The 21,747-nt window shown below is 28.2% G+C and overlaps 2 protein-coding genes across 5 annotated transcripts; both read left to right on the top strand.

The window, feature by feature from the left end:
- Window positions 1-5,836: 5,836 nt before the first annotated feature.
- LOC148228336 (uncharacterized) lies at window positions 5,837-12,476 on the top strand. The gene is made up of 7 exons (XM_088199828.1): window positions 5,837-5,935; window positions 6,050-6,381; window positions 6,518-6,683; window positions 10,329-10,503; window positions 10,582-10,719; window positions 11,123-11,219; window positions 11,289-12,476. The coding sequence occupies exons 2-7, from the start codon at window positions 6,050-6,052 to the stop codon at window positions 12,070-12,072; spliced, it is 1,692 nt and encodes a 563-aa protein (XP_088055954.1). The 5' UTR covers window positions 5,837-5,935; the 3' UTR covers window positions 12,073-12,476.
- A 77-nt stretch (window positions 12,477-12,553) lies between these two features.
- Smyd3 (SET and MYND domain containing, class 3) lies at window positions 12,554-21,496 on the top strand. Of its 4 annotated transcripts, none has more exons than XM_088199829.1 (10): window positions 12,554-12,672; window positions 13,214-13,358; window positions 13,420-13,504; window positions 16,423-16,579; window positions 16,649-16,776; window positions 18,486-18,662; window positions 18,847-18,946; window positions 19,904-20,269; window positions 20,855-21,017; window positions 21,083-21,496. In XM_088199829.1, exons 2-10 carry the CDS (start codon window positions 13,231-13,233, stop codon window positions 21,285-21,287), a joined length of 1,509 nt encoding a protein of 502 aa, XP_088055955.1. In that variant the 5' UTR covers window positions 12,554-12,672; window positions 13,214-13,230; the 3' UTR covers window positions 21,288-21,496. The 4 variants fall into 4 exon arrangements, with proteins under 4 accessions (XP_088055955.1, XP_088055956.1, XP_088055957.1 ...); XM_088199830.1 differs by lacking the exon at window positions 12,554-12,672 and adding an exon at window positions 12,863-12,987; XM_088199831.1 differs by lacking the exon at window positions 12,554-12,672 and adding an exon at window positions 12,972-13,036.
- Window positions 21,497-21,747: the final 251 nt, after the last annotated feature.

Genomic DNA, 21,747 nt, shown 5'->3' with positions numbered 1-21,747 from the left:
CTTCAAGCAAAAATACAAATAAAATTGTAATTTTGGTACACCTAAGAATTTGAAGAGCATCCAAGCTCCGACCAATAATCACCCAGTCTTTAGAAAGCATTGTTATTACGCATTTTGTTTTTATTTGTTTAGATCTTCAAGACAAGCGTCGAACAATAATTGCTAAAGTATAAGTGAGGCTTAACAGTACGGTCATTGCCCTAAATAAGTATTATATCTCACACACCCAACTTAGCTGACCATCAACGTCTGTAGACTATAGAGAATTCTTCTAACACCTGCATTTTATCTGTGTATCAGTATAATTCATATTTATATAATCAAACAGTTTCCGGTGTTTACAGGGCCGGCCTTAGGTTATGTAGCGCCCCAGGCAAAAACTAAATTTGCGCCCCCCCCACCCCAATAATACTTTAATAACTCGTTACATGAACGCAAAAATATAATTAAAATTAAAGTAATTTAATATTACATATATTTGACACCATACTCTTTTTTGCGATTGTGGGTATTTAAGAATTTGTAATTTTATTTTCATCGCGATTTTTTACGCGTGAAATAATTTAAAGAGTACACAGTAGTGTATACAAAAAAATATAAGAATATATTCTTTAACAATATTGTTTGATAATTTTAAGTGAATATTGCGCCTTTATTTGGTATCACGGCGCCCCCCAAGATCTAGCGCCCCAGGCGGTCGCCTGTACTGCCTGCCCCTCGGGCCGGCCCTGGGTGTTTAGCTGGCTGAATAAGTCACTCCACTCGCCACGCCACTCGACATATAAACCCTAAATATATATTGTATATATACAAAAAAATGCTTTTACATTTATTTTAAAAAAATATATAAAATCAGCGCATTTTAACGTACATAATAATAACAGGTGCATAAGAATTTATTTGGTTTGACCATTTCAAAAACTAAAACAGGGATATATAAGTTTATAAGGAAGATTTTCGGCCTACTTGCGAGAACTAAACGAGTTGTATCAGAAGCCTGACGTCGTCAAATATATTAAAATATAATCGTCTTGAGTGGCTGGACATGGAGAACTCAAAACCTGCGAAGTGACTTATTTTATAAGCATGATTAGAGGAACGCGGGAAGACTGAGACTGCGTTATGTGTATGGAGTAATACATTAGTAAAGGAGTAACCGGATTATTGCGCAAACGAAAATTTCAAACAGCGAATATTCTGAAAATGGATGATTTTTTCACTGTCAAATATATTTTACTTTTATTCCAACCGCTCACTATTTTTCTCTATTTTTAAGTACAAATGTGAGTAATTATTGGAAATGTAAGTGTATCATACCACTGTAAATTAATAATATAATCGTAAAATATTTTTAAAACATGATATTTTAAAATTAAAATCATATTATATTAACATTTGTTATACACACAGACATTAGTTTTTACATATATTTATGTATTCTTAAGTACATACATTGATTATCTATGAGCAGAATTTTTGTTGTTTGAAATTTTCGTTGTGCGCAATTTTTGTTTGCGCAATAATTACTAAACCTGTAAAGGACCTTCAAGCGCTCTGCGTCCGCACCGAACTAGCACTGGCCCAGGATAAAGCGAAATCAAAGATTTTTATTACACTATTGTTATAAATCTTATCATAAATAAGTTATACTATTCTTTGTACAGAAGATTAAGAAGTAAATACTTTATTTTAATTTATTTGAACTTTTGATTATTAAATATGTTTATCATGCGATAGTTTAAATAAAAGTATGTTTTATTTTATTAAGTATTGTTGTTATGCTGATTCAACTTTGTGTTCTTTGATTTGTAATAAATGATTCACTGAAAATATATGAAGTATGATTCATGTGTACAAAGAAAATGAATGCTAAGTAGACATTTTATAAAAACCGATTTACAATATAATGAAATAGGATTAAGTATATTTTTTGCAAAACAGTATTATTAAAATATGTATGTAATGAATGTATGCAGGGGTCGTTAAACTATTTTTATGAAGAATCAGATCGTAAATATTTTAGGCTCGGCGGGCCAGAAAGTACATACGATCTGATAAAATTAATTTCACAAAAATTATCAAAATAATATTTGCGGTGCATTTCTTCCGAGAATTAATAATTGCAACATATTTCCTTTAATAACATCAACTTTTCATAGCTAACCAAAGACAATAACACGAATCATCTATATCTTTTTCCACGGACAAAACGATTGTGTGAGTATTATAATACACTTCCAGTTAACATAAATATAGTATGTTGTCCACGTCCTATGAGTCAACGTGGGAACTTCGAACGTGTCCACAAAAAGGAAGATTCATATGTAAATTATGATGTAAGTGTAAGGTAAAAATTGCTAAAAACCTACCAGAACTTACACGGAATTCATTTATCCTTAAGTAAATATCGCTAGCTATTTTAACGTTGAAAATCTGCGATGTTGCAAAAATAAAATCCAATTTGATATATTGTATATCACTGATCTTGTTCAGACAAGTCAGGAGAAAACTGATCAAAGATTCATGTCCAATAATAGTCAAGTCATGGTAGACTTGAAAAACTGGTTAGTCGTTAGATATCTAAAGCCAGCGAGCAAAAATGCAATGATAATTCAACTAGATTATATCGAATATACGTTTAGTGTATTATCAATTTGAATCATTGATATCCGATACGCAGTTAATTTGAGTCTAAAGTTTAACAATGCATAACAAGAATCACCTTATAATTGAAAAGATTAAGCTATCAATACAATGTCAGATTATTTTCTGGGCGCATCTATAAACATCTGATTAAAATACATCCAATTAAATGATAAAAATGTCACGTGTTACAAAAATTAATATTTTATATCTTACTTAGTAACATCAGTCCTGAAATAAATACAAAAAGCCTTATATGAACAATTCTAAAGTCATACAATAATTTAAATGAATATAACGCTCTAAAAAGTTTTTTATCTATCACCATGAGCTTACTAAGCAAATTAAGATAATTTAGAAAAAATATAAAAACGATTTAAAGCTAATAAAAAAAATATATTTATATTATTATTGTGATAAATGTTAGGCTTATACAAATTATTATCAGTTAATCGTTGTTGATCTTTTAACAGGTATAAGATTATTGTATCAAGTATTAATAATCTATTGACTTTAATAAAATAATGTTACTATTTACTGATTATAAATTTACACGAACATACATACATATGTATTATAGAAAATACACATATTTTATTCTTATTATGAAATGTTTTGTAAAATAAAAATGCTCACGAAATGTTTTGTAAAAGCGAAGATCTAAAAGAGTGATAACACATGTATTGTAACCTTGTTTTTGTCAAGCTCGCTGAGAAGCCGAATGGCTGTTAAGAGGAGCGTTCTCGAGCCCATATGTCCTTGCCACAACGGATGAGAATAATGGACGCAATCGTGACTCTCCGTTGCATTTAAAGCACGCAGCTGAAAATAGCCAAACATATGGATTGTCGACAACACTCCTCAAAACTCTTAAAATGCATCATTGAATACACGCTACGTCGATGATATAATAAATTGTATCTTTTTTACTCATTTGTACTCTTTTATAATGACATGGATAAATGGATTTCTAATAAAGTATTATCACTATCTTCACTTGTTGCCACTGATTTCCAGACTTTGATACTTACTTTTAGGTATTGGTGTCTGAATATGTGTACTGATTGATTTACCCCGTTGTAACGCATTAGACTCACGTCTGTCATGTTACAACGGAAGATTAAAATATTTAAAAAATAATACAATATTTGTAGCACTGAATCCTAAAAGAGACACGATTTATTATATATTTTATCTAATCTTGATCGGCGCTGTCCAATTAGCAACCCGCAAACTAATTCATATTTTTAAAATGAAATTTAAAAAAATGTGCTAAAAAAAGTCGCCACGGACATTTTTGTTCGTTTACCCAGGCGTTAGGGGTATACAAACAAAAATGTATGGGGTGACCTTTTTTTAGCTCTTAACAGCAAAATACTTTTTGGCTCCAGAAATGTTTGCAAGAGAAAAAAATAGCACAAAGACTAAGAAAAGTTGCTGATCTAGATTATACAAGTAGATAAAAATGTCTATCAAAATAACCTTGGATATATATAATTAAAGCTGATATTAAAAAAGATGATATCAATCAAAACAAATACAGTAATTAAAACAAATAAAAATAATAATTTATATTTTTTTCATGGTACAAATTGTTTGACCTATTGTATTGAAACATTCACATACATAACGGATTACCCATGTCTGACGACAATAATTCAAGAGTTGACCTCGTTCGCAATATATTATCGAACAGTTACTAAACCGTTCACCGGTTAGTTTTATAAATAACTACATAAAAGGTGCAATAACTATCATACTATCATGCCAAGCATATGTTGAAATAGATGACTTCAAATGCTCCGCTTCAATTTGTTGTTATGTAACTCCATTCATTGTCTTCTTCGTTCTTCCTCCTGTTTCATGTCGTTAATCTTAATTAACCCCAAGGCTGTGAAGCATAAACAATACCGAATATCAACAAAAGTCAAAGGACAATGAGGATCGTTTTAACAATTGACACGTGAGACTAAATATATTTATCAATAGAATCATTGATTGGTTTTTAATTTTATTTTTAATATTTTAGCGTAATATTATAGTAACTATTTTTATATTATATAAAAATGTAGCATATCATTTCTTTTTAGTAATTTTGATGTGTTTCTTAACACGTATAAATGATATCAAATCGAAGATCTTGCAATCCATTAAAAAATAAGATAGTACGATTAATAGATATTTTGATAATATAAATTAAACGAAAATATAAATTTATTAATAGTCTGGCATTAAGTATATTAATTATGTTTATTTATAAAGATAAAATATATTACATAAATTATTTCAGTGCATTATGTATGTATATACTCATCGTATATTTGTACCCGTTGAAAAGTCAATGGAAAGTTCATATCAATAATATTAGATAATTAAGTTTTATTTATTCATTAGTTTTTTAAATGAATATTTATTCAAAATACATTAAGATTTACTCAGAATATAATACAAAAAAGGCATTAAAAAAATTTACAAACATATACGCTTTACACAATCAAACAAAATAAATATTGAGATACCATACTGAAATCAAAATCTAGAAATCGACGACATCTATTTTATGTATTATCAACTTTTATAAAAACGCAAATAATCAATAGATGACACTATGAAGCTGGAATTAATGTTAAATGTTAAAATTCAAATCATCAGAATTCGAATCCGCGGGTACTGAATTATTAATCCAGCATCATACATGCGCCGTTATTCCAGAATTTTATGAGGCGTTGAAGCGTTATATGAAGTGTTGGGTATATTAAGGCCTAACTCAACAAACCCATGACACGTTCCCACGTGTCATGGGTTTGTTGAGTTAGGCCTTAGTTAGAGGCGTTTGTTGAGTTAGTTTACTATTTTCTCTGTAAGAATTAATATGTTTAAAAAGACGTTATTAATTATTTAACGTTAATTTCAAATAGTTCTATGGAAAGCTAGTCAATTTTTAATTTGAATAAATATTTGCCATAAAAGTGGGAGATTTATATAATATATCTAAAAACTGGTATTTTAAAAATAATAATTGTATTTATTGAATTTCAATACAATTTATGCCACAAAGAGCAATATTTAAAAAAAAATTATAAATTAATAATACACGTTAATTTATTTAATAAATTAAGAATTGAATGTATTAATAATTATTTTTAGTATAAATAAATATTTTAAAATGGATTGTGCATATCTTTTATATGGTCACATTTACGATTCTTATGGCCATGTCAGACATGTCATTTGTTTAGGTTATGTCAAAGATAATACATTATTGACTATGTAGTAATACGAAAAACAATAGGTAATTAATTTAAGACGTTTATATAACCAAATTTAATCGATTATCGTATTAAACCTGACATTTTGAACCTAATTCGTTTCTATTGTTTGTTATCGTCATTTTAATGTTTACAAGATGGACAAGAAATACAACATTCATAGCCAATTGGAATTGGTCGAAGAAGATTCAAGTTCTGATCACGAAGATGACGTGATTATAGACGACGAATTGACGTTCAAAATGGGGGAGTTGTTTGACAACTACGAGGTTTTCATGGAGCGACTGGAAGCGCACTCGAAAAACAGCTCGGTGCAGTACTGGAAACGAGACTCCAGGACCGTCAAAGGCGCCTTTACCAAAACCAACAGACACCTGAACCCTAAGCTCGTTTATTATTCTCTTAAGTATGCGTGCATCTTTGGCGGACAAAAGTTTTCATCGCGGAGCTCCGGATATCGAAACTGCTTGTACGTACAATATAATTTTAACCAATTGACAGCTTTTAATCGACATGTATGTTGCTTAAAAGATGCATATCAAATTATATAATAATCAAAGTATAAATTGAAACATAAGTCATTATTAAATCTTTTTTTTCAACAGAACCAAACGAACAGACTGTCCAGCACACGTCACAATAAGAGCCGATAAAACAGGTCAAAAGTTGGAAGTGGTATCTGTTTGTAATACGCATAATCACCCAATTACAGAAGAAATGTATAAAGGACTTCCACAAACTCGCAATCTCTCAATGACATTAAAACAAGAGGTAACTAATAGACAATGTAATAGTTATAAAATAATTTTATAATTTCTTTGAAACATGCGAAAATATATTAAACCATGAATATTGAATGATTAAGCGAGTTAACAGTAATTTCAATAATGTTTCATACTTAGAGATAATTATGACTAATTTTACCTAATAGAGAAAGTACTTTGTGTCTTAAACCTTCATATCTACTTTTATGTGTTAATTTCCAAATAACTAAATGATAATAAAGTACATATTAGTCTAATTTAATGTACACAACGTGACATTTAATTTATGTTCTAAAGTCTGATTCATTATTGTGTATTTAGATTTAGTTATTAAAAAATATAGACAACCTTTTTCCTAGCAAATCGACGCTAATATTTTGCATTCAAAACGGTAAATCAGTTTGGCATTCCCAATTTTTGAAAAAGCATTAGATTGTATATTTAAGTATAAATATACTCTATAATTAAAATACTTGGTTACGGTCAAAGCTCCTTAGAAATACTTACTTTTACTAATATATTACTTTTTTATACCTTTAATTGCATCATCTAGTGAATGAGTTCACAAAATTGTTAAGAAATGCCAGATTTAAATTTTGAAATGTACGGAAATAATATTTTCATTGTAATGTTTACATATATCAATCTCAGTATCCCTACGCATATTTTTCAGAAATAAAAGACATTTACATAAGTATGTGTTTGCCGTCTTTTGCGGTAACCTCTGATCTATGGTCTATTTATTTTCCACAGTCTACTGAGGTATCTACCAATATGTGTAAGCGCACAGTGTAGTATTGGTTTATTGTTCTCATGATATGTTTGTCAAGATTATCATTTTATCATTCTTTTCACTTTTACGTGATCAAATGAATTCTGCATGTTTTTGATTTTTTTCACTGACTTGAGAAAAAATAAAATGTAAAGATATCTGAATGCGATAAGCCAAATAAGATTTCTAGTATTTTTAATTACGACCATGTTTTTCAATCTATGAAATTAAAGTTTTAAAAATTAATTCTGATATTATTTCTTCTAACAATTTACCACTTTAATTATGAATTTACGACCGGTACCGACTGAATATAATCACTGAATGCAATGTACATATTATTGGTTTGAAAGAAGACTGTCACAACTCAAAAACCTTTTGAGATTTTTATATGAAACAACTAGAAATAGTAAATATTTTTATGTTTAAAATAGAGTTGCAAATTATAACTTTAAGATAACGTTTGGTACAGTTTGTGTTGCCAGCCATTTTAAGAGATTGCCATAGCTGTTGTGGAAGCGTCGTTATTATATTATCAACATTATTTAGTATGAAAAATAATCAATACAATCTTTATTTTGTGTCTGTAAATACCAGTGAAATTGACAAAATTCAACTGCATTGTTAACAAAATGTATACCTGTAAAATACCATTAAAAGTATACCTGTAAAGTTGGTTGTTATATTTGGACAATGAAAAATATGAAGGAATGAAATTTGTTTGTGACATCTGATAATTTTTAACAAAATGAAAGAAGCTCAAAATAATGATAAAATAAGTAGCACATACAAACAATAACTCATAACTTGCCATATGAGGGCGATAGTATCCATTCAGTAAGTTTATGACCAGGTATAAAATTCTAGAAATCCTCACCTATCTTTGCCGCCCATAAACAATATATGACACTGTGTAGGTAATGTATTGTGAACATTTATTTGTTTTAAAGAAATCTAACAGAATCAATGATTAATTTAGCATTAGACTGGCATCCGCATAGTATGTGCGGGATTTTGCTTGGCGTTTCACCAAGCGTTACATATATGTGTATTTTTTATATGATTCATTTGATGAGTTTTTTGTTTTTGTTTAGTAATATTTTAATACTCTAATGCGTATTTTGTTTTATTTCTCAAATTTAAAACAATCTGGCAAATATAGAATTATGTAATATGAATCAATTTAATATAATATTTTTTTTTATAATATAAATATATTTTTTATATTAAGATTATATTATAAAAAACAGTTGCGATTTAATTAGGAATTATTTTAGGAGATATGTGCATTTATGTAAAGTATATCTTTGGAATTTTTCTTCAGAAAAGGATTCGTTGCAGAGTTTTTATGGGGTGTTCAATGTTCTGACTCGTATCTAATCTGTCCAACAGTAATACACAAACAAATCGTTTTATAGAACAATTATTTTATATATTACTCATTTAAATTGTCCTCTAAAAAAGTGTTTTTCGAGTAAATATTCTAAAGATTTTTATTTAATTTATTATTTACCCAAAAAAGAAAAGAAAATAATATGGTTTCTTAAAACACTTGAAAAATATTTCAGGTATGAAATGGTTAATGAGACTTGAAAGTTGCTATAGTGTAAAAAAGTCAAATGGTGAATATAGAGTATTAACTACAAATATTATAAATTCAAGATGTCAGAATAGAGCCTTAAAAGAAACTTAATTATTCGACATAAAAGTCCCCAATACAGCTTACAATACCCATCAATCCCCCATAGATTCGCATTTTTTTTATTATTCATTGCAGTTAGGATGTGGATGTTTTTTATTATTTAAATTTTGGAATACTTTTAATTTTGGATTGTGACCAGGGCATCAAACCGTTACTTTTTTCGTACCGGTTCAATTAAAAAATATATATCGGTTCGGTTCCAGTTTTCGTTCTGGAATAAATATCGGTTTTTACGGTTTTCGGTTCAGCTCCGAGTGATTATATTTCAAATGGGTTTATTTGTATTAAAATACAATTTTCTACCATATTTTAAAACATTTTATTTTTCTATTGTTTATAAACAAACTATATTAATTGATACAATAATATAATATAAATAATTAAAGGTATAATTTATTCAATGCAACATATGTAAACAAAGCAAATTTGTATATTTACGGTTCAAGTATACAGGATTCTTAGGTATTTTTATTTATAATTAAAAAATATGTGAGCTTCTAATTATTAATATTCTTCTAATGTATTTTCATTTAAAGTATTTCGATTGTCTCGCAAAATAAACTTTAAGCCAGAGAAGACACTTTGAACGCTAACTTGTGTTGCTAGAGCTTTTAAAACCACCATTGCAATTTTGTGTAAATAAGGATATGTATTTATTTATTTTCCTCCCAAAATTCTAAAATATGTTTTTTATCTGTATAATCCTTGTACATGGTTAAAATTATTGTTCACATCTGTAAAAATTGAAAATCTATATGTCTATTGCCAATTCTTTACTTTTTAAGAAATCCTCTAAATCGTCTACCTTTTCATTGGACGTTTCACTAGATGATTGTGATTAAAATTGATTTCTTTAAAAATTATAATTTGTTTCAAATATTTTTTAAATGTCGCACAGCTTTCCATTAATGTGACTGTATGCTTTAACATGGAAAAAACCGAAATAAACCCATTTTTGTTTTCGTTCCGACAAAAAAACGGTTTTCGGTTCATATCCGGTTCTAACCTCTGGTTGTGTCAGTGTTTTTCCAAACTGACAATATATACCTACTATTTAATGTATTTCAAGGCTCAAATATGATTGATAAGAGAAAATGAAGTTTTGATGTTTATGTATTTATTTATTTTTTATATGTATCGGTAAAGTGATTGTAAATTATTTAATTTTATTGTTTCAGATTTTGGATCTGCTTTTCATTGGGATGAATCGAAAAACTATTATTAGATATACTAAAGCCCAGAGTGATCAGATTCTCACAATTAAAGATCTGATAAATATGGCCTCGTTTGATAAAAAGAGATCTGTTCGTCTACAACCGAGTAGAATACGAACTTTACTAAGAAAAATAAAGAGTTATTTTATTTTTTTAAATTACTGTAATATTCATCACATGTATACTAATTCTCTTACTTATATATTATTTATTCCAGATTTTGATCCTGAAGGTTATAAAACATTTTTAATAACATACAAAAATGTAGATAATGATGGTAATATATTTGATTCCGATTCAAACGATTCTTTAACATCAAAATTAATATCTACAACAGAATTATTAGAAAATGAAAGTAAGTTTTAATGACACTTACACTTCTCGTTATATGATTAAACAGAGTGTGTGCTGAACTTTTTGGAATCATTTATTTTAGAAAGTTATATTTATGCATATCGTTATTCCCTCTTTATTTATTTAACTTTTAACCCTTTGGTTGCTGGCCCTTTTTAAACTACAATCTAAATAACGATGTATTATATATTAATAAATTATATGTTCCGAAAAGAATATTATTTTCTTCTGAAGCAAATACCCTACAACCCATTAAAAATGTATCTGACTCTTTCTTCAATGATAACATCAAATTTGAATATTTTCGCTAAAGTAGCAAAAGTCTATATATCGTATTTCGGCAACTAAAGGGTTTAGTATTTTAGTTAAAAATAAATGTCTCATATCAATTTTTATCTTCACAGATTGGGATAATATGCAATATCAAGATTCTACAATGGATCCAATAGGCAGAGAAGTTGAAATATGTTACACAGAAGATAGTATTCCCGAAGCTAGCATGTGCGTTTAATATATTTTATTGTTTAATTTTATTCTTATGTTATATATAATCAAATTTTTATATTCTAGGGACGGCATTAGTTATATCTATTCAGAATCTGATACCATAATTAGCGATTGTAACGAAAGTAGTGATATTAGTAAAGAAGTTGTTATAGATGACGTAAATATGAACTTTAAGAATGAATTTCTGCCTAGTCAGTCCATCGAATTGCTGTCTAATGACTTAGTCTGTGATAATACGGATAAGAAGATTTTAGTGCCGCCTACCGACGAAATCAGTTCGCCGTGCAACGTAGAAATAATGAACGACTGCGAAATGTTAATAAACTCGCAAGAGTCGGAAGCTTTGTATCACACCATTGACAACGAAAATTGCGTTCAACTCTTCTCCGAAACACTGGATAAAGACGTCAACGACTTCGAAAATATCATATTCATTCAAGATACGTCGAATAATGAAATTGACGGTATACCGGTTCAAATGCTTGAAGTCTACGACGACAACGGCGACAATTTGGGAGTGACAGTTGAGGAAGAGACGCCGAAAATCTCTGATTCTTCTCAAAATTTGTCAATAGCATCCGAAACCAATGGAAATGTAGATGTTCCTACGGTGCAAGTAGAGAATGTTGCTAACGAAGAAGGCGGATGTTTGTCTTGCGGAAGGTACGGCAATGAAATCAGAGATTCGATACACTACTTGACGAAGGAGCGGGATCGGTTGATCAGGGAGAACACAAAGCTTTCCGTTAAGCGCGATAGACTGAAAAAGGAAATTTTTAACATGAAGCAGGTCAAACAAATTAAAAAAAACGCTGAAAAGAAATGTTATGATAATAGTCTTATTTAAATAATAAGGAGAGAGGGAATATATTTTATAAAATAATGTATATTCGTTAAGATGTCCTATGATTGTGAATGCTTTTATTTTTATATGAAATAATATTACGACTATATTTATATACAGAATAGATAATGTATATACATATTGATTTGTTAAAAAATGACAGCTGTGTTAAAAAAATGGAAGATCGTATTCCGAAGAGCGTAGTTTAAGGTTATTAATTTATTTGCGATTCAAGGATTAATTATTTTTTTAATTCGTGTTTAAATGTACAATTTATGGTTAATATTATGTTGATATCACTGAGATAATTTATCAAGCGTATTGGGTTTAAATTATTGCAATCTATAGATTGTTGTACTTTAACGAGCTATTTATAAAATAAATCATAAATACACTTTTATATCAAACGATATTATTTATTTACCCTTTTTCGAATTTATTTGTATTTTTTATATAAGTTTACATGGCCGATTTTTTTAGTGCTATGGTATTAAAAATATTTTTTGACAGCTGCCCACGCGACGGCCGGTGCTGAGTATATTTATACTTTTGAATGCTCGACCCAAAAATAAAGATATATCTTACGAAATAGTCTCGTCTTAGGTGTGTGTAAAACGCAGTTTTTCAACATGTGCTATTTTTTTAAAATATAATTAGAACAAAAAACATTTTTTCAATACAATACATACATAAACTTTGATTTTTACTTCATTTACATATTTGTATTAAGCTTGATTATACATATTTTTTACAAATAGTTTTATCTTTATGATATTTAATAAAAAAAGTACATGTTTTTTAAATATTATTAAAAATATTTAATAAAATTGAGCTCCAATTGTTGAGGATTTGGGATCTGTCCAATAGTGTATCACGCCCACATAAAACGCACTTTGCACCGTGTGTTTCACGTGAGAAGTGTGTATAAGTATTACTAGATACAAATTGATTTTCAAAAAATATAAAAGTTAAACTATTTCTCATTAAAGTGTTAAAATATAATTAAATTAATTCTAAATATATAATAATACATAAATAAAACATATTTGAGTATAATCTATAAATATTTGTATATGCAATTTAAATATTTTACGATTTGTTTTTGCCATACAAATTATATAACATAAACTGTGCTATATTTCAGGCTTAATTAAAATCAATATGAAGAATCTTCATAAAAACGCCATGGGACCAATTAAAGCTGGAACGACTATACTTGTAGAAAAACCCTTTGTATATATTCTCTCATCCAAGGAGCGTACCTTCAGATGCGATTATTGTCTCGTCAAGTATGTATTTTTATAATATATTGATCTTAATTATTTTCTATTGTATTTGTTTTATTTTAAGGACTAAAGTTTTGAAATGCTCTGGATGCCAATACGTTCATTATTGTGGTAAAGTTTGTCAAAAGGAAGCGTGGAGTGATCATAAGGTATAATATTTATTTATATTGAAAATCAAAAATTTGTATATTCATTAAAAATATTAAAAATAAAATGGATTAAATATTATCTCTCACACACTTATAGAGAGGTACCGGTTTAATTGAATTAGTGACGCCATTATATTCTTCTCAAATATTCAACAATAAATTTTAATCTAACTTAACGTTCAACTGAGCATGTTGTAGATATAACAAAAAGAAAATACAAATTTATTTCTAAATTTCACTTAAACATGCATAAATAACTAGTGGTTCTGTTAAAATTAATTTATTTATATTTTATCAAAATTTATGTATCATATTATTGAGTATTACCATCTTGTTTCGTTCAGTTATCTCATGAAGTATCCACTTATCCTGTTTTTCCATCTTTAACCATTCGGAGTTAGGTGGCGAAATACAATTACATCAAATGTTGTCGTAAGTCTACAACACAATTTGACTTGCATCTTCCACCATTGTTTTTCTTGTAGTAAATAAAACATCATCAATAACATATCTCGAAAAGAATTTATTTACATATTTAGAGTAGATTGGGGCAAAAGTACGTACAAAAATCTTAAAATGTAAACTTTTATAATTTTTATTTATATTTTGAATACATTGAATATAATTAAAAATGCATAGAAAATTCTTAATTGAAACCAGTATCATTTCTTAAACATAATCTGTGTACACTTGCTCATATCCTTGAAAGAGCATGATACTTTCAATTACATTTTACTTCTTTTATCTTTCAAAAAAAAATATTTTCTTAAAACTTACATGTTATTTTATATTAACCAATTTACATTCGTGAATAAAAGTAAACAAAAATATTTCTAAAAAAATTTTATAAATTTAAATAAAAAGTAAATTTTCATTTCTTCGATTGCTGTGTTTATGAATGTGTATAAATCTTGAGGAGCTTATTATGTTATAACTTAACATAAAAATTCATTTCATAATCAAAAGTTTTATAAATATTTTATATTTTGAGAAACCAAAATATTGGCCCATTAAATTTTTGTGGATTCTATTAAAGCCAATATATTGGCTCTATGGTATTATAAATTAAGACGGGCAAGCTATCACTTGTTCATAATGGATGCGTTTGTAATATTTTGTGACTGGCATATTGTCATTGTGAAAATTTTAAGTTAATTATACTGACATTTTATGATAGTGACAAGCGTGAAAATTATTTTTTTTATTTGCTTTTAACGAATTTTGGTGACCACGAATTTTATATATAGAAAAAAAATCAAGAACCTTTAAAAAAACATTAAAATTTTATCGTATATTATCGTGAACGTGGAATGCCAAACCCATTTACTGTTTTAATAGTTAGATTCAGAAATGTGCAATTTTTTGAAACTGTGCTTGAGCACCTGCTCAGTGAAGATATTTGGGGCTGACCGTTTTTTATTGGAGTGTGGTTTAACAGTTTTAATGAAAATTCCTTTGTTTGGGCCCTATTAATATCTTTAATGAATCTCAGCGCCGAAATGCTTAACTGTTGATTCTCAGTAAATTCGAGACACATATCTATTTGTTTAACAGGTCTTTCATAAATAATTTTGATCCAACAATTATGGCTAGTTTCGACAAAAAAAATCATGTTTTAAGTACTGTTTTATTATTAAAACATTATTAAAACACATATTACACTGTTTACAATTTTTTCTTGTTATTTATTAATATTAACTCTGGTTGCCGCGCTTTTGGGATTACTATCTAAATATGTATATATTACATAATAAAGTTTTTAATTTGATTTAATGTAAATGATTTTTATAGAAAATAATACTTATAAATTAAAGAGTACGAAATAAATGAACATATCAAAAACTATTTTATATTTTTTTTATAAAAAAATATTTAGAGCATCTGAATTGATATAAAAAAATCCACAGAAGCTGAATAATATATACAAAATATGTAAAATAAATTAATAAAACACTAATAAAAAAAAGTAGTAAAAAGATCAATGCAATTAAACGTTGAGAATCACTAATTTTTTTCTATAATTTATTATTAATGCAATATAAAATAATAATAAATAATTAACTCACTACTGAAAGGGTTATCAATGTTATAATAATATACTAGATTTTTTTACATTATTTTTCACAAAATAAATACACACCTTTGATATATGTTTGGGTTTATAAGGCAGTATATCAAAGAAGTTTGTATCCAAACTTTTGCCCCATGCGAATTTATTAGTCTTCAACAAATACTATTACCTATAGATAATAACTCGAAATGTTTAATATGTATGTATATCATCACACACACTAGAAACGAGTTCATCAAAATACATATCTTGAAAATCATTCACTAAAGTGTGTATCTAATTATGTAATACAGTTTGCAAGAAGTAGACGAAAAATGCTTTCAATATTCATCGATATAACTACATCTGAATGCGCTCCGCCTCGACTGACTTATAATTATGTCTTTAATGCGCACTTTTACCCCTCTCTATTATATATGTAGGATCTTAAATGGAAAGCCTACAGATTTGGATTGTGAAAGGATGTTTATTCAGTCGTTTGTATGATTACATGTTTTTTTTTTTTTATAAACCACATAATATATCTCGGCCATGTTGTCAGGACAGCCTTAAGAAAGAGAGTAACACCCAGTAGCATTTACAAACATACTTTCTTTCATAAAAATCTCTTAGCTAAAATTATCCTACATATATACGTATGAAACCATTTGAATACCATTATTGTATAACATTAACAGCAGTATTTTTAAATGTGTTAATCGTAACGAGATTGGATGCGACAAGCAGAAGTATTATTGCAACAATTTTGAATAACAATAGCGAGCATTTTGTACATATTAACATTTGAGTTGTTTTATATTTATAATTATCGTTTCATATGCATATTAACATGTTAATTTATTACTAGGCCGAGTGTGCCGGATTCAGAAGAGTGCTTCCAAGGGTTCCACCAGATGCTGCTCGATTGTTGGCTAAGATAGTCCGTAAATTAGCTCACGGCGGAGCTCATGAACGGGGTTACTACACTGAAACTTCATTCAGAGTCTGGAAGGATCTCATGTCACGTAAGTCACATATGTTTATATTAAGTTAAATTATAAATATGATGCTAAATAAAATTGATATTATTTCAGATTATCATGACATCAAAGTTGATACTAGACGTATGGAACATTTTGCTTGTTTATGCGCCATTTTATTTCAGATCTTAAGCGATGTTACATTGCCAAATTCGGCTGAATTGATGGGTATTTATGGAAGGGTAATTCTAAGCACTGTGTGATTTTATTTAATTATTTTAATAATATATAATTTTATTATTATTAGGTTGATGCGTATATGGGTTCTGCTGAATTTTCTTTCAATTTATATTAAATATTATTATTATATCATATATAAATTCTTCGCAAGTCTGCCAGTTGCAACACTTTTGCAATGAGTCATAAAATATGATTTAATATAATAAATCGGTTATATGATTATTTTTTGTGAATACTTTTAGGAAACTCAATTGGTGATCAACGATTGATTTTCTGATTGACAATGAATTCATTTTCTGTTTTTCTAACTTTGTTACAACCTCAATATTGATAATCAGGTAATGTTATCTAAATTGTTTTGTGAAAAGGCTTTTGACAAAGTATGTCATACATTAATTCTAAAACAAATAGATAACTTTGTATTATCTTACAAATGGTTTAATTTGTTCCATCTTATAATCAATACGTATAAATCGTCTGAAAGCACTGCTACGTCAAGAAATCATTGCTACCTAACGACCACTCTCATGAGTTTTTGTTATGTCTATAAATATGAATTGAAATTTAAGAAAAATAGTATTTCAAAAATGCGTTAATATACATATTATGACCGTTTTATAAGTTAGACGTGAAACTTTTATAACTAGAGTACAATGTTAAAAAAATGTCTATCCACAACAACTTTGCCACATATCATTCAGAGGCCCGAAACATTTGTATATTAAAAAAAACTCCCTTTCATTTAATATTATGTAGAGATATAGATTTATACCCTATACTCAGTATATAAAATATCCAATATCAATTTATCTGTGTTTTAAATGGCCACTAACGTTACAATTACAAATGTACAATAGAATTTGTGACTTTTACGATAATTTTACAAATGACGTAAGTACTTATTTTGCTTGTCTCCCCAACATTGATATCACCAATTGGCTATATTTATTTACAAATATTCTCTTCTCCCGATACTATCAGTGGTAGGCATGTAACTTTTTCATCTAATCTTCCTCTTATTTATTTGACGTTCCCAGTGACTACATTATTGTTAATCTTAATTTAATCCAGCTAATCCTAATCTGACTAACGATAGTTTTCAATTTTAAAGTTTTTCTCATTCATACATATAATAAAATTCTTACAAAACGCTTTTAAGTTGGTTGTGGGTGAAATAATAAATATTTAATTATTCTACATGCATACATATTAGATCTATATAAATAATAACATACTATCTGATTTTATAAATACAACAATATTATTCTGTGCTATAATCAATTTGGCAGATTTTAAGAAAGTCTGTTTTTAAAAAACACAATTATAAATCGGGATTATTCATAAATATTTAGAACTATATTTGAATAAATTATATTTTACATAGACAGGTTTTGGTTTTTACACTAATTTTATACTTTTAAAATGGTTACGATATTAGTAATTTTATATTATTCAATGTATAAAGTAAAGTATTTGGTAATAATTATTATTTCTAAGATCTTTCTAATGTATATGTATCTAAACTCAATATATTTGCTTTATAGTAATTTCAATATATAATTGTAGTAAACAAATATATTTATTTATAAATATGCAAGAAAATAGCAGACATGCCATTTGCAGCAATCTAATATTATAATATTATAATAAATATTTTTCAATTTAATACATTTTTATTCGCATACAATAATGATCCGTTCGTGATTTTCAGATGTGCATTAACGGATTCACTATATTAGATCCTGAAATGCTATCCATCGGAACCGGAGTATATTTAGGAGCTTCGGTAATTGACCATTCTTGTGAACCAAACGCCGTTGCTGTTTTTGACGGCACAACGATAAACATCAGAACTTTGGTTGACATGCCTACTTTGGATTGGTCTAAAGTTAGTTGATTAATCAATTAAATAAATAGTTCATAGATCAGACAGATTATTTCGGATATAATATTTTCTTGCCTTGCGTAAGCGGAGAATTTAAGCATTGCTTCAAATTTGATTATACAATAAAATATATTTATTTAATGCTATTTACTCGATAGATGTTATTTGAAATAATATTTATTTTTAGATGTTTATATCCTACATCGATCTCCTCAATACAACTGTCGATAGGCAAACTGAACTTCAGACAGCTTATTACTTTTTGTGTCAATGTAGGCGTTGTTCAGGTATTGTATTATATAAGATAGTCCTTAAGTCACATGTGTTTAAAGAACTTTTTTGCCTGTTTATTGTTTCTGTCTTCTATAATATACATATGTATGTACATATCGATACAATCCTACACCATTTGATAGATTTAAATAAAATTTTGCATAGTTACTCCTTAGGACCCTGCTCAAAATATAGATCACTCTCATTTCTGATAAAAATTTTAATTTCAACTGCTTACAAAATGTTTTGTAAAATAAAAAATGATAGCATGTCACCAATAAATTATATACAGTAGACCCCCCAATAACACGGTAAATTAGGGACGCGCTATTTGGATGCCTGTTACTTTATGTGTGAGCGAGCCAAAGGGAGGATATCTAACTACGCGCCCCTGATTCGTATTGCAAAAAATTGTATGAATATTTTCTAGTCCCCCAACTAAATGCACCCAAATAGCACGTCCCCAATTTACCGTGTTATTGGGGGGTCTAGTGTATTATATTATCGTTAAAAATTTTACTGATTCACTTTAGGTAAAAAGTATGGTCATACTATCTCACTTTGAAATTTGTACATGTGTACTCTTTCTGAAAAATCGGTGTCCAATCTAATATATTATAATATATTAAGTATGGAAAATCATTTTTAAATCAAAGAAATACTATAGAAAAATAAATGCAATAAAATAAAGTTCCATTTAAGTGATTTCTATCAGCGTATGATCATTGTAATGGGCATAGCAGCTATTTAAAAAATAACTTTTAAATCATTTACACTACAAAAAAATTCTTATTCACTTAAAATAATCAAGCTCATATATATACAGTTATGGATATACATATATACAGTTATGGATAATAGTTCAATTAAAAATACCTCATTAAAAAGTTATTATTTTTTAGATAATAAAGTGACTTATGGATATATATATTTAATCAAAACTTCTGACTAAATTATAAGTTACATTTTAGATGAAAGCAAATCATCGCCGATGAACACAGCTTTGTGTCCGAATTCTAATTGCAATTCTTCAATCAGTATATCTTGGCGCGAATCAGACGGCGCATTAAAAAGTGATAAAAATAATGTAAACATAGATAACCACATGAGCAATGGAACCAGCTATCACGATAACGACGTTGATTCGATATTTTCTAATTTTAATTCCTTGTCTCTGAACAACGACAAGAATTATAATAATGAAGACGACGACACATGCAATATAAAATGTCCGAGCTGTGAACAGATGGTGGATCAGGAGTTTGTTGAGAAATTCAGGGAAGTCATGGATTTTACGGACGAGCAGTTGCAGAATATGAAGAATCGATCGACGACTTGTATCCTTTTATTATATTTTTTAACTCTTTTATAATATTGCCATAACTTTCAAAATATTATTGCAGTATAAATTCAACATTTTTCATGCGTTGGAAGCAAAACAAGTGAATAAATACAAATTTATATATTTAGCAGATATTTTCAAAGTTAATATTCAAGAATTATATACTCGAATAAACAATATAAAGCATTGTTTTACAAATAAGGCATATTTGCGTCATCGGCTTTTAATGATAGTTTACACAAATCTGTAAAGTATTAAAGAATACGCAGAAAATTAGATCATTAGTAATTCCTGATGGCAAATGTCATTAGCGAAACATTTCCATATATATATTAATTATTTCATGTTTCAGTCTAAAGATTTTAGTTACTAATAGTATTAAAAAATGCTCTGAATATCATTCTCTTAAACATATCAAGGCAATACCCCTCATCAACATTGTCTAATTTTTTAATTTTATATTACATATTCTTCACAGTTGATGGAACCTAATTTCTCATCAACATAATAAGGCGAATTGTAGTATAGATTAAGCGCACTATAAAGTTGACAATGATACTCCTTAACTTATTTTATAAAGACGTCGATATCTGCCGAAAGTTATTAGACAAACAAGAAGGCGTTCTGCATCCAATGTCTTTGTACCACATCCAAACTTTAGACTTGGCAATGGACGGTTTTCTTCAATATGAGTTCTGGGATCAAGCGTTGACCTACTCAAAGTTATTACTGCCCGGTTTCAAGTATGAACAATATCTATATGTTACAATAATCCATGTTTTTAATTAATTTATATTATTTAATACAGGAAATATTACGGAGAAAGGCATCCACTCTACGGTCTGCTATACATGAAGCTCGGAAAACTCCAGCTGTTCACGAACAAAGCAAGAGAAGCATTGGAATCGCTGAAGACGGCGTTCGATATTTTGAAGATAACTCATGGAGAAAAACACACTCTTGTGAAACAAGTTTTGATACCTCTAATGAGAGAAGCTCAATCATGCATCTAATCTATATTTATTATATTGTGTATGATACAATAAAGAGTCAGGGTTCGCTAGGATTATATATAACGAAGGAATGTCGGATACGATTCGAAGGTTTATATCGTTCTGTGAGACCAATTAAATTGTGGGACTTGTGTGATATTATAACCAGTTTGTTAAATATGTATACGCTTACATTTCCATAATTACTAATACATAGGTGGCTTTTAAAACTCCTTTAATAATCTAATATTTAGTGAATTTTACTAAAATACAATTTAATAATTATGAGAGCTTACAACGAGGACCCTCAAAATACTATAATATCATATTTGAACCAAATATCTTATTTATAAAAAAAATTATATTATAGAAATTAAATCATTTTTAAAGACATCACAATTTTACTCCGATTCAAAGAAAATATATGTAATTTTCATAATCCATATTGAACGTAATCTTTTTCTTTATGCACTGATTAATG

The sequence above is a fragment of the Plectrocnemia conspersa genome, unplaced genomic scaffold (assembly GCF_051122295.1).
Source record: "Plectrocnemia conspersa isolate PC_06_02 unplaced genomic scaffold, ASM5112229v1 ptg000012l, whole genome shotgun sequence".
NCBI classification, from domain to species: domain Eukaryota; kingdom Metazoa; phylum Arthropoda; class Insecta; order Trichoptera; family Polycentropodidae; genus Plectrocnemia; species Plectrocnemia conspersa.
This window is presented reverse-complemented; position numbering and strand designations above follow the sequence as displayed.